Source organism: Mustela putorius, unplaced genomic scaffold, assembly GCF_011764305.1.
Source record: "Mustela putorius furo isolate JIRA1106 unplaced genomic scaffold, ASM1176430v1.1 tig00001059_pilon_pilon_pilon, whole genome shotgun sequence".
Classification (NCBI taxonomy): domain Eukaryota; kingdom Metazoa; phylum Chordata; class Mammalia; order Carnivora; family Mustelidae; genus Mustela; species Mustela putorius.
The window spans coordinates 2,919,279-2,932,842 of record NW_025421553.1 but is presented as its reverse complement, the minus strand read 5'-3'; the positions used below and the strand labels follow the sequence as shown (position 1 = coordinate 2,932,842).

Genomic DNA, 13,564 nt, shown 5'->3' with positions numbered 1-13,564 from the left:
GAGCCACCCAGGCGTCCCTTTTGTTTGTTTTTTAATGTTAATTTTTTTAATGAAAATTAATGTATTTTTAGTTCATTCCCTTTTTGTTGACATTGCCGGGGTATGTTTCAGCCACTTTCAACCATATAATCCTAAGTGGTATGACAACATTTCTTATCTGGCTGGTGTATCTGTAGACTTCATTCTTTCCAATTTCCTTTTCTACCAGACTATGAACTCTGGGAAGGCAAGAACAAGATGTTTTCATGATTGAGCCCAAACACCTGGCAAACGGCTTGCCTCACTGTGGGTGATCTAGTAGTGTTATGGAATGAATCAATTGCAATATATCACACCGTCAAGGAGACCACTTTGCAGAAACAATGACAGGAGAAACTGAGGCGCTTCCCTTGCTCAGCATTTGATGGTCTCAGAGGCAGCAGATGCTAGAAAAACATGTTCATAGCTAGAGTTTAAATCCTAGGGAACCTGTTCCTCTCCTTCACTTCTCTGTGTCCTCCTCAATGCCCCACTAGCCACTGTGCCTCGAGTCTCATTTGCATAACAATAAAGCTCATCAGTGATGGAACAAAGGATCCAACTTCTATCCCTGTCTACTGCATTCAGCCCTGATTAATTTCCTGTCCAGCAGAGGAATTTTAATTTCATTTTAGTGAGGTTTTCCTAATGCCAAGAGTCATACGTACTTGCCAGCTTTGCATTTTCAGGGCTGGTAGCAGCCAGGCAAGGGTAAGACTTCTCACCCACCAGGTCCAACGTCTTCCTCCCACCCTAAATCTGTTGCTTCCTATGGCGGCATAACCCAGAAGCTACAGGACGAATGCCTTCCGAGATGAGCACAACACCACACTAAGCCCCACTCCCTACGGACAGACGTATGCAGCAAGTAAGTCTGCGCAATATGGTGGTACAGGTCACGGTGGAGACCACACCTACAAACCACCTTGATGTGTATTAATGCAGTAACGTCCTGGGGGTTGCTCAGAACTCCAGGAACAAGACTGGAAGCAAGGAGGTGGTGGAGACTGTATCCCAGACCTTCCTGAGCTGGCTGCTTTCAAAGACACAGTGACGGCAACTTCTGTTCTCAGGGACAAACTGCAACATCAGATAACAGCCCTCGAGGTCGAACACAACTAGAAGTATGTGGCAACTGAGGCAAGGATAAAGTCACATCTACAGGGAAGCTTTCCTAAACAGATCAAAACCCTAACAGGCCACAGATACTCTTTCCATGAAGTTATGCCTTTTCATCCATGATCCATCATATTTTACAGGGAACAACACAAGCCCACAAAATGACAATGTGTCAGAGATAGCATGTATCAATCAGTGAGAAAGGTCATATTTCTCTGGAGCACACTCACAGCTGAATACTGTTTCTCTGCATTCCTGCAAAATATCTATGAGCTTTAGCTATTACGCTTTATTCCCACCTTCAAATTGTGTGTGTGTGTGTGTGTGTGTGTGTACGCGTGCATGTGCAGTATGTTCATGTGTCAGTGTAGCTGGCACTCTTATGAAGACCTTCAGTTTTAGATCTTAAGATAATTACAAGATACTGCCCAGCCTGACCTGAATCTCATTTATGCTGTGACTCCTACTACACTGCACTCTTGTTGGCTCCTCCTCTTTGGTTTTCCATATTCAGCTCTCTAGGGCTACAGATCACTGAGAAATGGGGCGCCTGCCTGGCTCACTCGGTTAAGCATCTGCCTTCAGCTCAGGCCATGATCCCAGGGCCCTGGGATCGAGTCTTGCATTGCGATCCTTGCTCAGTATGGAACCTGCTTCTCCCTCTGCCTGCTGCTCCCCCTGCCTGTGTCTGACAAATAAATTTTAATTTTAATTTTAATTAAAAAAAAAAAGCCACTGTGAAATGCTTCCCTTTACATACTCAACAGCTCTCACTGTCCTTTATCTTTTTTTTTTTTTTTTTAAAGATTTGTATTTGTTTGAGAGAGAGAAAGTGTGTGAATAAGCACCAGCAGGGGGAGAGGCAAAGGAAGAAGCAGACTCCCCACTGAGCTGGGAGCCCAACTGGGGCTTGATTCCAGGACACAGGGATCACAGCCTAAGCGGAAGGCAGATGCTTAACTGACTGAGCCACCCAGGTGCCCCTCTCACTCTCCTTTAATTCCCCACATACAGTTCCTCCTTTATAGTCTTTGGAAGTCAACAGTCCACCACCACCACCACCACCACCACCACGGCAGACCAGAAACTACAAAATTCATGTTAAAATGGAGGTGTGCCAATATTCACACAATAAAATGGCACACAATCTACTACTGATAATCACCAAGACAACTCCAGACACCCCTGGTGACTCTTGAGAGCTGCCTAACAGGCAAGATCCAGGCTGCGGGGGCTGGGGGGTGGGGTGCCCAGGTTGCCGGGAGAGCAGATGGCCGATGCCCAGATAACGAGAGCGTGCTATCTGGTACTGTACCTCCTTTGCCCCTGCCTGTAACTGGGAAGTCTGCCTGGAGGGTATGAGAGTATGAACAAGAGACAACAGGAAGCCTGATGATTCAGACAGAACAGCACTTGTAGCTAAAAGGAGACAAAAGACTCATAATGTATATTTGGAACTAGGGGTTCATTTGGGAGTAGCAATAAGACTGAATCGGAGGAAGAAAAGTTCTTAGCTGAAGGCAAAGATATCTGGTTTATGTTCCTATATTTTTGCCATAAGTATGGTTTCCTAAAATAGTGGAAAGCCTCTATAATTTAATTCTTCCTAAAAATAATAGATACAGCTTGATTTCCCATAACATTTAAGATACGAGGCTGAGTGCTACAGAGTGGGGATCACTAGGACATGTCCTCCAAAGGGAACGGCAGTCACAGCTTCCAGCTGGAATTCTCTGCTGGAGAATAAGAAACATGGGCAGAAATGGGGGTGGCAGGAGGAGAGATGGTAGAATGGTACCCTGGGGATCCTTCACACAGGGAAAAGAGAACACTGGAAAATAATTATCGAAACGCCCAGCCTTAAGGAGAATGGATGGCTTGAGAAGATATTGCCCAAAAGGCTCATCCGTACAAATCAACATCCCCTTGAGGTTTCACATTGAACACTTTACCCATTCTGCACACACTGGTGGGACCCAGACAAAGATGGCTGAAGCCCGGAACTCCATGCTGCAGGGTGGGGCGGGGCAGGGTGAAGCAACGGGGCAGGAGAAAACAAGCCATTACCTGCCGGAGCCCGAAAAACCCAACAGAACACCCTTGTTCAACAGCTCCCACTGAACTGCACAAGACCAACCCTGGGAAAGGGGCACCTCAGTGCAGGAAAAGTGGGAGATGAGTGGTGGGACCCAGGACAGACAGAGCCATTCTGCACGTGATCGGTGCGTTCCTGCGCGGGCCAGCTCCCGCAGCTGCAGGACTGTCCATTCCAGTCTTGCCCGATTTTATGAGCACACGCCGGTCCGGTGACTGACCCACGCCTCTCACTACCCTGAGTTTTCATGACCGGTGAGAGCCTTGTTTAGCTTGGGAGGGCAAGTGGTTTTGAGTGTTCTGTTTCCCAGGGGCACAGGCTGGGTCAGGCTGAATACCACACCTCCATCTACGAGTCACCTCTGGGCACATAGCCCCGTAAAGCCTCAATCCAGACGGTACTACAACAATGACAGCTAAACAGGATAAAGGAGTAGGACTTCTAGATTACTCCTTCATGCTTGTACACATTTCTTGACTTTTAAGTTACAAGTCGAGGTACTTTATATACACATTAAAAAGCGATAGATGGGGACACCTGGGTGGCTCAGTGGGTTAAGCCTCTGCCTTCGGCTCAGGTCATGATCTCAGGGTCCTGGGATTGAGCCCCGCATTGGGATCTCTGCTTAGCAGGGTGCCTGCTTCCCTTCCTCTCTCTCTGCCTGCCTCTCTGCCTACTTGTGATCTCTGTCAAACAAACAAACAAACAAACAAACAAATAAATAAATCCCTTTAAGGGGGGGGGGTAGATGTTCACTCTTCGCATAATTCATTAACCCTTCCTGCAATGGTGTTCGTTTCTCTCTGGTACACACAGGGGTCTCTGGCAGGACCGTCATGTAGGGTGTGTGCCTTGTAAGCAGCAGCACCCCTGATAGACAACAGGGATATTCCTCAAGACTCTGGTTCACCTCCATCCATGCACAGTGGGGGATGATATTTTCTCTCCCCCCTTGAAGCTAGATGTGACCATGTGACTTATTTCAGCCAATGAGGTATGAGTGAAGTTATGTCACTTATGCCTAGAAGCCTTTAAGGCTCCTTCAGGATTTGCTACATTCCCTTCCCTGGCCATGGATGCTGGCAATGTTCCAGACAGTAGAAGCCCCATCAGCTTAGGAGGCTGGTAGAGGACAATTCGTGACAGTTTCCTGCCAGTCCTACCGAGCTCCTAGCAAGAAACAAGAAATAAATCTCTGATACGTTAAGTCGTTGAGGTGGTTTGGGAGTTATTTATTTGGGCATATTCTGATGATACAACATTTTACAGATGAAAACAAAATGTAAAGTGACTGATTTGTTATATCCTAGGCAACAAGCAGAACTCTCTGAGAAACCGTCTGATTCGTGTTTACACCATCAAAGGGTAGACGCTGTTGTAGCCACCATCTTCTCCCCCCTACTCCCTCCCAGTTCCTTGACCTGTGGGCTTGTCCCCATGCAATATGCCTTAAGATCTCCAGGGACAGGGGCACCTGGGTGGCTCAGTGGGTTAAAGCCTCTGCTTTCGGCTCAGGTCATGATCTCAGGGTTCTGGGATCGAGCCCCGCAACGGGCTCTCTGCTCAGCGGGGAGCCTGCTTCCTCCGCTCTCTCTGCCTGCCTCTCTGCCTACTTGTGATCTCTCTCTGTCAAATAAATAAATAAAATATTTAAAAAAAAAAAAAAAAAAGATCTCCAGGGACAGCAGAGTTACCCTCCTTGGCCTCCTTCCCTGATCCACCTCCAGGAAACTCCAGGAAACACAAATATTATGCCTTCCCATACCAGGTGAATGTAGGAAACCCAGACAACTCTCTCCTCAGCCCCTTGGAGAACTGAAATGTAAAAGTAGACACAAGGGGTTTTAAGACAGGGAATTCTAGGTCCCTCTGGTACCCATCAAGCCAGCTTTAGCTGCCAAAGTCAATTATTCAGCGACAACTTTCTTAACAGGGAGGAGTGGTAGCGTCTTCCAGCAAAACTTACAAGTGAGGGATGAAATTCTTCTCCTCACCATACCGAAATACCCCATAAAATTTCAGCTGAACAAAATAAGAAATGGTCTCAAACAACACGCTGCCACTTTTTTCCTCTTATCACAGGGAATCGCATCCAGGACTCTTCCTTCTCCCAGCCTATATTCAGTTTTTGACTGATCCTATATTTTAGCAAAGAAAGCAAGCCTGTTGTTGCAGCGTCTTGCCTGCCATGAATTTCTGGAGGTCAGAATCACTAGGATTTCTCCCACAACTACAAACAGTCAATGTGAAAGGCAAAGAAAAAAAAGACTGGGATCGGATAGGAGGAAAAAAATTTTTTTCCCGACTTTCATCTGGGACTTATGTATACTCAGAGCATTTTCTCTAGGTTTCAGCTATCATGATGAGGAAGCAACTTTAAAATCTATATAAATACCTATGTCTAGCCACATAAGTCGGTGACATTGCCTGTATGCAAAAATGTGTAATAAAAACAAGCCGTATCTTTCCAGCCACCAAGAATATCTCCACTCTTGGTGCAATCCTGGGATGAAGCCATGAGTCAGCCTCGAGACAGACTGGTCTGAGAACCTGAGCTCTTGGAAAAACCCTGTGTAAAGTGGCAATGCTAAGGAGCTTTCTGGTTTTATTAATGTTCTTCACTGGGTTTTATCTTACTCCACAGAGGCCACGGATCTTTAATCATCACATTAGTCTCAGCTGTCAAACCTAAGAGCATTATGAACTCCATTCCTGAAAAATGCAAAGCCATCATTAATCTGTTAACCCTCTCAACCATCCTGGTGAAGGGGGTCAGCACCACCCCCTTGTAAAATATGCAAAGAAGTCATGCTACTTTTTCAGGGTCGCACTGAATTGGTCTCAGCAATATTACTCGGGGTTTCCTTGATGAGGATAACAACTAGTGCAATTTTCCAAAGAAAAGTAGAAACAAGGAAGGAAGAAATGGAGGACATTCTTGACCAAAAGAACACAGCCAAACTGTACCTTTAAGTATCTCATACAATGAGAAAGCACCAAGAAAGTGCTCTCTCCATGACATCTAATGAAAAGTATTTATGTTTTCTTCCTAAAAGCCAAGAGGTAGAAAATTCAGAAGCTTTGCTATCCAAAGATAGAGAGCTTAGAAATAGAAAGCGTTCTTGGGGCGCCTGGGTGGCTCAGTGGGTCAAAGCCTCTGCCTTCGGCTCAGGTCATGATCTCAGGGTCCTGGGATCGAGCCCCGCATCGGGCTCTCTGCTCAGCGGGGAGCCTGCTTCCCTTCCTCTCTCTCTGCCTGCTTGTGATCTCTGTCAAATAAATAAAATCTTAAAAAAAGAAAGAAATAGAAAGCGTTTTGTATTACTACTGACTGATTTTGTGGGGAGTCATAGATTCATAAGCTTGTTTGAGATTTATCATTCTACAGCCCTTAAAAAAAATGCAGCAATGTAAAACTGTTGGTCCTCAATAAATAGCAAATATGCCGAAAGCATCGAACCAGTAGCATATAGGATCTCTGCCAGTTTCCCACCAGGCTGTTTAATGTTGGTGCATGCATGTGTCTGTGCACCTGTTTGATGGGGATGATAGGGAAGTTTAAACCAAAAGGACCTGTGCGTCATGCTCCACCCACTTTGGGAACCCCTCTAGATGCTAAGGGCAGCCCGGACAGCCTAAAAGACAATACAGGATTAGTACAGCTGTGGATTCCCATGAAACCTGGATGCAAATTCTAACTCTTGGTACTTTCTAGCCTCATAATCTTCAGCAAGATACTCAAATTCCCCAAATCTCTCTTTCTTCACTTGTCAAACAGCCCTGCTAACGGTATCTGCACAAGAGGGCATTATGAGAACTCCCTGAGATAAAGCAAACAGGATGCTTGTCACACCGCCTGGCACAAAACAGAGCTAAAGAAGTGTGGTGATTCTCACCACTGCTACATGCTAACAGTGGTGCTGCTGATCAAATCCCCCAGGACAGTGAGATGGGCGGCCTCTGAAATGCCCCCCAATGATCCCTGTATCTCCTCTGTGTGATACCCTCTCAGTGAGCCTGGGTGGGACCTGTGACCGGCTTCTAACTAGTGCCATGTGACAAAGGTGATGGGATGTCACTCCCAGGACATTAGGTAAGATTCTGTCTGACCAGCAGCCTTATTCTAGAATCTTTCTCTGCATTGATGGCCTGAAAAGGCAAACTGTCATGGATCCTACATGCACAAAGTAATAAATTCTGTCAAGGACATGGGCAAGTGGACTCTTCCATAGGTGAGCTTTAGATGAGCACTCAGTTCTGGCAACACCTCGATGGCAAACACATAGAGGATCCTGTTACCGCCATACCTGAGTTCCTGATGCACAGAAGTTGTGAGCTGATAAATGTGTTAAGCCAGTAATTTTGTGGTGACTTATTACACAGCAATAGAAAATGGACAGAGGGGCACCTGGGTGGCTCAGTGGGTTAAGCCACTGCCTTTGGCTCAGGTCATGATCTCAGGGTCCTGGGATCGAGTCCCGCATCGGGCTCTCTGCTCAGCAGGGAGCCTGCTTCCTCCTTTCTCTCTCTCTGCCTACTTGTGATCTCTGACAAATAAATAAAATCTTTAAAAAAAAAAAAGAAAGAAAGAAAATGAACAGAGAAGCGCTCTACCTTCCTCATCATGCTGATCTAGGCTCCTTTATTCAGCTTTTCCCTTTCCATAGCTATTCTTAAAACTCTACTGGCAGGTTGACCTTATGACTATGTATAATGAACTTTTTTTATTATTATTATTCAGTTAGTCCCAGTGTCACCATCAATAATTACTCAACAGATGTTGAAGCTCTTTTTGACTATTTCTGACAAAGACAGCCACCATTCACATTTTAGGTTAATCATAGCTCTGTAATATTTAGAGAGCTGGTGAAACTCTCTAAAGCCACAGAGCATAAATTTATGCATGAATTTGCTCTTCCACAATCTGGTCAAGCTTCAAACATGAATCACTCACACAGGAAGCCTGGCATTGCCATTTCATTGTTCTTATTTTTTCTTGCATAAATCTCATCTTTGTAAAAGGTATGAGACTGCTAAGTCTGACCTTCCTCCCGACCCCCATGTTCTCTCCCCTGGGTCCCAGTATCTGCACTGGAAAGATGTCTCCACTGAAAGGAACAGAGAGTAATCTTTAAGTATATTTAATATAAGAATGCAAATGGAATGGAGTCAATGAATGCCACTATGATGTAAAGAGCCACCAAACATTATTACATAAGAATGTCTTGACAATAAGTTAAAAGGGAACTGACTCAATCCTTGACACGGCACAGAAAAAGTTTTCCATTATCTTCCACCATCCTCTGTCATAAGTTGCTCTGTCCTTGAAGGCTTAAAATTTTAATAAATACCCTCCTGGTCATCTTTTAAAAATCCAACACTAAAAAATATATATATATATATATCCAAGACTATAGTACATGCCAGCTTTTAGTTAAGAGCTTTCACAATTTCTTTCCTCTTAAAAATATTCTCACAGGGGGTGCCTGGGTGGCTCAGTGGGTTAAGCCGATGCCTTCGGCTCACTCAGGTCATGATTGATCTCAGTGTCCTGGGATCGAGCCCCGCGTTAGGCTCTCTGCTCAGCGGGGAGCCTGCTTCTCTCTCTCTCTGCCTGACTCTCTGCCTACTTGTGATCTCTCTCTCTGTCAGATGGATAAATAAAATCTTTAAAAAAAAAAAAAATTCTCACAGGGGCACCTGGGTCGCTCAGTCTGTTAAGCATCTGCCTTTGGCTCAGGTCAGGATCCCAGGGTCCTGAGATAGAGCCCTGTGTCGGGCTCCCTGCTTGGGAGGGAGCCTGCTTCTCCCTTCTCCCTCTCCTTCCTACTGGTGCTCTCTCTCTCTCTCTCTCAAAGAAATAAAATCTTTAAAAAAAATTCTCATTGTTAAGAACTATTAACCTTTGATGGTTGCAAATCAGAAAACTCACCTAACACTGTTTTATATTTATCATTAATACAAAAATAATCACTTTAAAAAAATAAAAAAAACCTGTGTGAAACAAAAAAAAAAAAAAAAAAAAAAGCATTAAAAAATGTTGTAATTCACCAAAGCCCACTACTGAAACATCATATTGCTGCCTTTCCAGCTTTTCCTATCACATTTTTATTACTTTTATAATAGAAGGAAAATATTGTAAGTTTTCATCCAAGTAAAAACTGAAAGATTTTGTCTGTATAATAGCCTATATGAGAAAAGAACACTGCAGATCTTGTCTTGGCTCTGGCACCAAGCTATTCATTTGACCTTGGGTAAGCAAGTTAACCTCTCTGGGATATGCCTGACAAATGTGGAAGTAGATGATCTCAAGTATAAAGGGTCTTTCCTCTCTATTCAAACAATCTACAATTATGAGACCTGAGTTTTCAAAACTTTCCACAGGTCATCTAGACCAAGGGCTGTGGCAGCCTGGTTTTTAGAGCTCTCTGAATTCTCACATAAAAACAGAACACCTTAGGGGCGCCTGGACGGCTCAGTGGGTTAAAGCCTCTGCCTTCGCCTCGGGTCATGATCCCAGGGTCCTGGGATCGAGCCCCGCATCGGGCTCTCTTCTCAGTGTGGAGCCTGCTTCCCTCCCACCGCCCTCTGCCTGCCTCTCTGCCTACTTGTGATCTCTGTCTGTCAAATAAATAAAAATCTTTAAAAACAAAACAGAACACCTTACTCAACAGAACCAAATGCTTAAGACAAGGTATTCTCTCGAACTACAAAATACAAGCAAGGACAAACCCACACTATCCACAAGCTCGAAAAGGTGTCTGAGTGGACAGAAGCAGCAAGAAGCAGTAAGGCTGGTGGACTCAGGAACTGGAAAACCCCAACATAAACAGTCAGTACCCACAGGAAAGTGAAGGGCACCAACTGGAAAGGAGTGGCTAAAACTAGGAGGTATCCTGCCTGAGCCGAGAGAAAATGGGGGAAGGGGTCCCAACAAGATCTGGAAGACCCAAAGCAGCTCGTCCCTGAGAACTCTCAAGATTGGCCTCAGGATTCGCTTCCAGGGGGAAAAACTGCTGACGGTGGGATCAGGATTGAACAAGACGGAGTGACCGAGACAAAGGAAAGAATAGATCCAGATAGAAGTAGATGAGGGGAACAGAGCCAGGAAGTGTCTGAAAGCAGGCGATCATATTTTTGACAAAATGAAAACAACGGAAGACTAAGCTTTAAGAACTTATAAAACCTTCTTAAACCGGGCCTCCTAAAAGTTCAAGGAAACTATTTTTTCATAAAAAACTGAAAAATGGAGAAGTCCTCAGGTCAAATTCCATACAAAGTTATAAGAAGGAAGGAAAAAAGAGAATATCTCCCTATATGCTATGAAAGCACGCCACAAAATGGAATATCCCACCCCCCAAAAAGCCCAGACAAAGCCTACTATTTCAAAATAAGCTGAAAGACCTTAAGGAAACGAAATGACATAAGACATTAAAGAACATAACGCAGAATTAGAAAACTCATATAGTAAAAGAACACAGGGAAAAATTAGAAACAGAAGATGAACCATAGGAAAAACCAAGTAAACAGGGAGAGACAGGAGGTAGATAGTGAAATACCGAAAACAGGCAAAAAAGATCTAACATACGAATAGTAAGCATCCCTGAAGAAGAAAATCAAAACAAGAGAACGGATATTAAACACTGTAGTTTTTTTACACATCCCTGAAATTAAAAGATTAAAAGAGATAATCAAAAGAATACACAGCAAACTTGAGCATATCCAACCAGAATGACTCAGATCAAGAGTTACTCTACTAGGAGCACCTGGCTGGATCAGTCGGTGGAGCATGTGCTCCTGATCTCGGGGTTGTGAGTTTCAGCCCCACACTGGGTGTAGAGATTCCTTAAAAATAAAGTCTTTTAAAGAAAAGTTACTCTAGTAAAATTACTAGACAGACAGACAGACAGAAAGAAAGAAAGAAAAGAAAAAGGAAAAAAGACAAGACAAGACATGTTATGGACATCTAGAGTACATGTCCGTGAGGCTCTATTATCAGACTTTGGGAGCAGCACTCTACACCCAAAGAGAAGAAGGGAATATATTCAAGAAAAGAAAAAAGATCGGCCAAGGGTTTTCTATCCAGCCGCCATGTCTTTCAAGTATGAAGGGCAAAGAGAACAGACATACTGTTAATAATGAGCAAGAACTTGGTGAAGACGATCCCGAGTTCTCCCCGAGGAATCGCCTAGAAAATCCGCTTCAGGCAATAAACGAATAAATGAGGAACGCCGACGTAGGGACCCCGGTAAACACCAAACATACAGGTACGCAGAGAAGCCTAAATGAGGACAAGAGGGGGAGAGTGTGAGTTGCAATGGCCAGATGGCCAGGCAGGTGGAAGGAAGACAACTGAGCAAATAACTGGGGGAGTGCACAGCGCGTAATGCAACAGTAAAAAATTACATTCTTCTCAGGAACTGTATCTGTGATGGCAGTAGTAATATTATCCTGATACTGCACGTAATATGGGATGAAGCAAGTAATCATGGAGTATTTTCATTCAATCGTCCTCTGTAGCAGTAAGAACTAGGATTCTTCACGTGAAAGAAAGGAGATTCAGATAAAATACAGAAGAAGCTAGGTATAAAGTATGCTGTAGTCGGAATTTAAATTGCAGCTCTTCGTATGAACTCCGAGCGTATTTTATCTGAAAAGTTATACATACATGCATATGTAAACAAATAAGAAAATAAAGAATTTCCTGGCTACATCTAGAAAAGGGGCCTGGAAACAAAGACTGACCTAGAAGCCATAAGCACTCTTAGCACTCAGACTGTGGTCTGAAGATACTACTCTCTGCTCAGAGAAGTAAGAGTTACTCAGAGGATGGTTACTACCTCATTTGGGGGAAAAAAAAACGTACTATTTGAGCCTGGACTCACGTCAAAAGACTCCAGAGCCAACCTGAAGAGGCTCATACTGGCCAAAGATAATACAATTTGAGTTTCTGTAACGAAAACAGTTATGGTGGAATGAAAACCCAAATGTGTTTAAATCTATAATTTCTTAATTTTATTTATATATATATATATTTTTTTTTTAAGATTATTTATTTATTTATTTGACAGAGAGATCACAAGTAGGCAGAGAGGCAGGCAGAGAGAGAGGAGGAAGCAGGTTCCCTGCTGAGCAGAGAGCCCGATGCGGGACTCGATCCCAGGGCCCTGAGATCATGACCTGAGCCGAAGACAGTGGCTTAACACACTAAGCCACCCAGGCGCCCCTAATTATATATATTTTTAATTATTGGGCAACTTCAGAGGATCAGAGTTTGTTTTCTTGAAAAATGTTAATAGAAAGATGAGAGATTTTGCTTTTCCTCGATGAACCATTGTTCCACCAAATCACAGATGATGGGAGATGTCTCTATAAAAGCATTCCAATTAATGAGAAATGGCAGAACTGAAATATCACCGTATTTCTAAGTCCTAATAATTCAATGAACAGATGAACAAAGGCGTTGAGTATCAACAGCTGCTCACATCATAGAAAACGAGACAAGCAGACCCTATATTGCCTGCTGTTGAAACAACAAACACCCCCTACTGTCTGGCCAAAGGGACCAGACCTGAATTTCGCAGAGCCTCTGGGTCCACCTGCCGTTTCACAGGAGCTAGAGGGGATAGAGGGGTGCAGTGAGCTGTACGGTGAGTGTCTAACGAGCAACATGCAGACTGTAGGGAATTCCACAGGTCAAATGGCAAGTTTCTAACAGATTAACTAAAAAGCAAACCAAGAGTGGAAGCCGAACCTATAAATTAAGAGATTCGAAGGAAACCCAGAGTTTCTAATGAGCAAGACTAAACTTCACTCTCTAGGGATATATAAACTTTAGGGATATAGGGTAAAGATACAGGAAATAGGACTATAAAAGTCACGGTGGTGGTGACCTTGGTGGGAGGGAGGGCGCGACTAGGAGGGGACATAAGGAGGGGCTGCTGGGATGGCTGGCAAGTTCTACTTCCTGACCTGGACAGGGCTTCTGAGAACGTTTGCTCATTACCCCGTAACTCGATCTGCTGGAATTCCTCAATCTAGGTTATATCTTTAAATAAAAAAATATAAGAGCTTAAAAAAAAATAAAAAACCTCTCCAGATCCCTTACCTGTGCCTTGGCTAATTTCTTTTCCAGAAGGTCTCGTTCCCGCTCCGTTTGCTGCAGACGTTTATTAAGTTCCACTATATCTCCCTTGAGTGATGCCAGGGCTGCCAAGTGGAGCTGTGGTGACAGAAGGAAAGGAGCACAAGGTTAGATCCTTTGGCAGAAACTCGTTCCTTCCCTGTAATTAGTGTGATCATATTAAAAAAAAAAAAAAATGCCGCAACTCC

The 13,564-nt window shown here is 44.0% G+C and overlaps 1 protein-coding gene across 4 annotated transcripts in view; it reads right to left on the bottom strand.

Moving 5' to 3' along the window:
* The window catches only part of MCC (MCC regulator of WNT signaling pathway), a 433,071-nt gene that overhangs the window by 97,304 nt on the left and 322,203 nt on the right, over window positions 1-13,564 (bottom strand). For all 4 annotated transcript variants that reach the window (XM_045087128.1, XM_045087129.1, XM_045087131.1 and 1 more), the window contains one exon: window positions 13,341-13,454. In XM_045087128.1, the coding sequence (XP_044943063.1) occupies window positions 13,341-13,454 (114 nt within the window). The remainder of the gene's footprint in view (window positions 1-13,340; window positions 13,455-13,564) is intronic.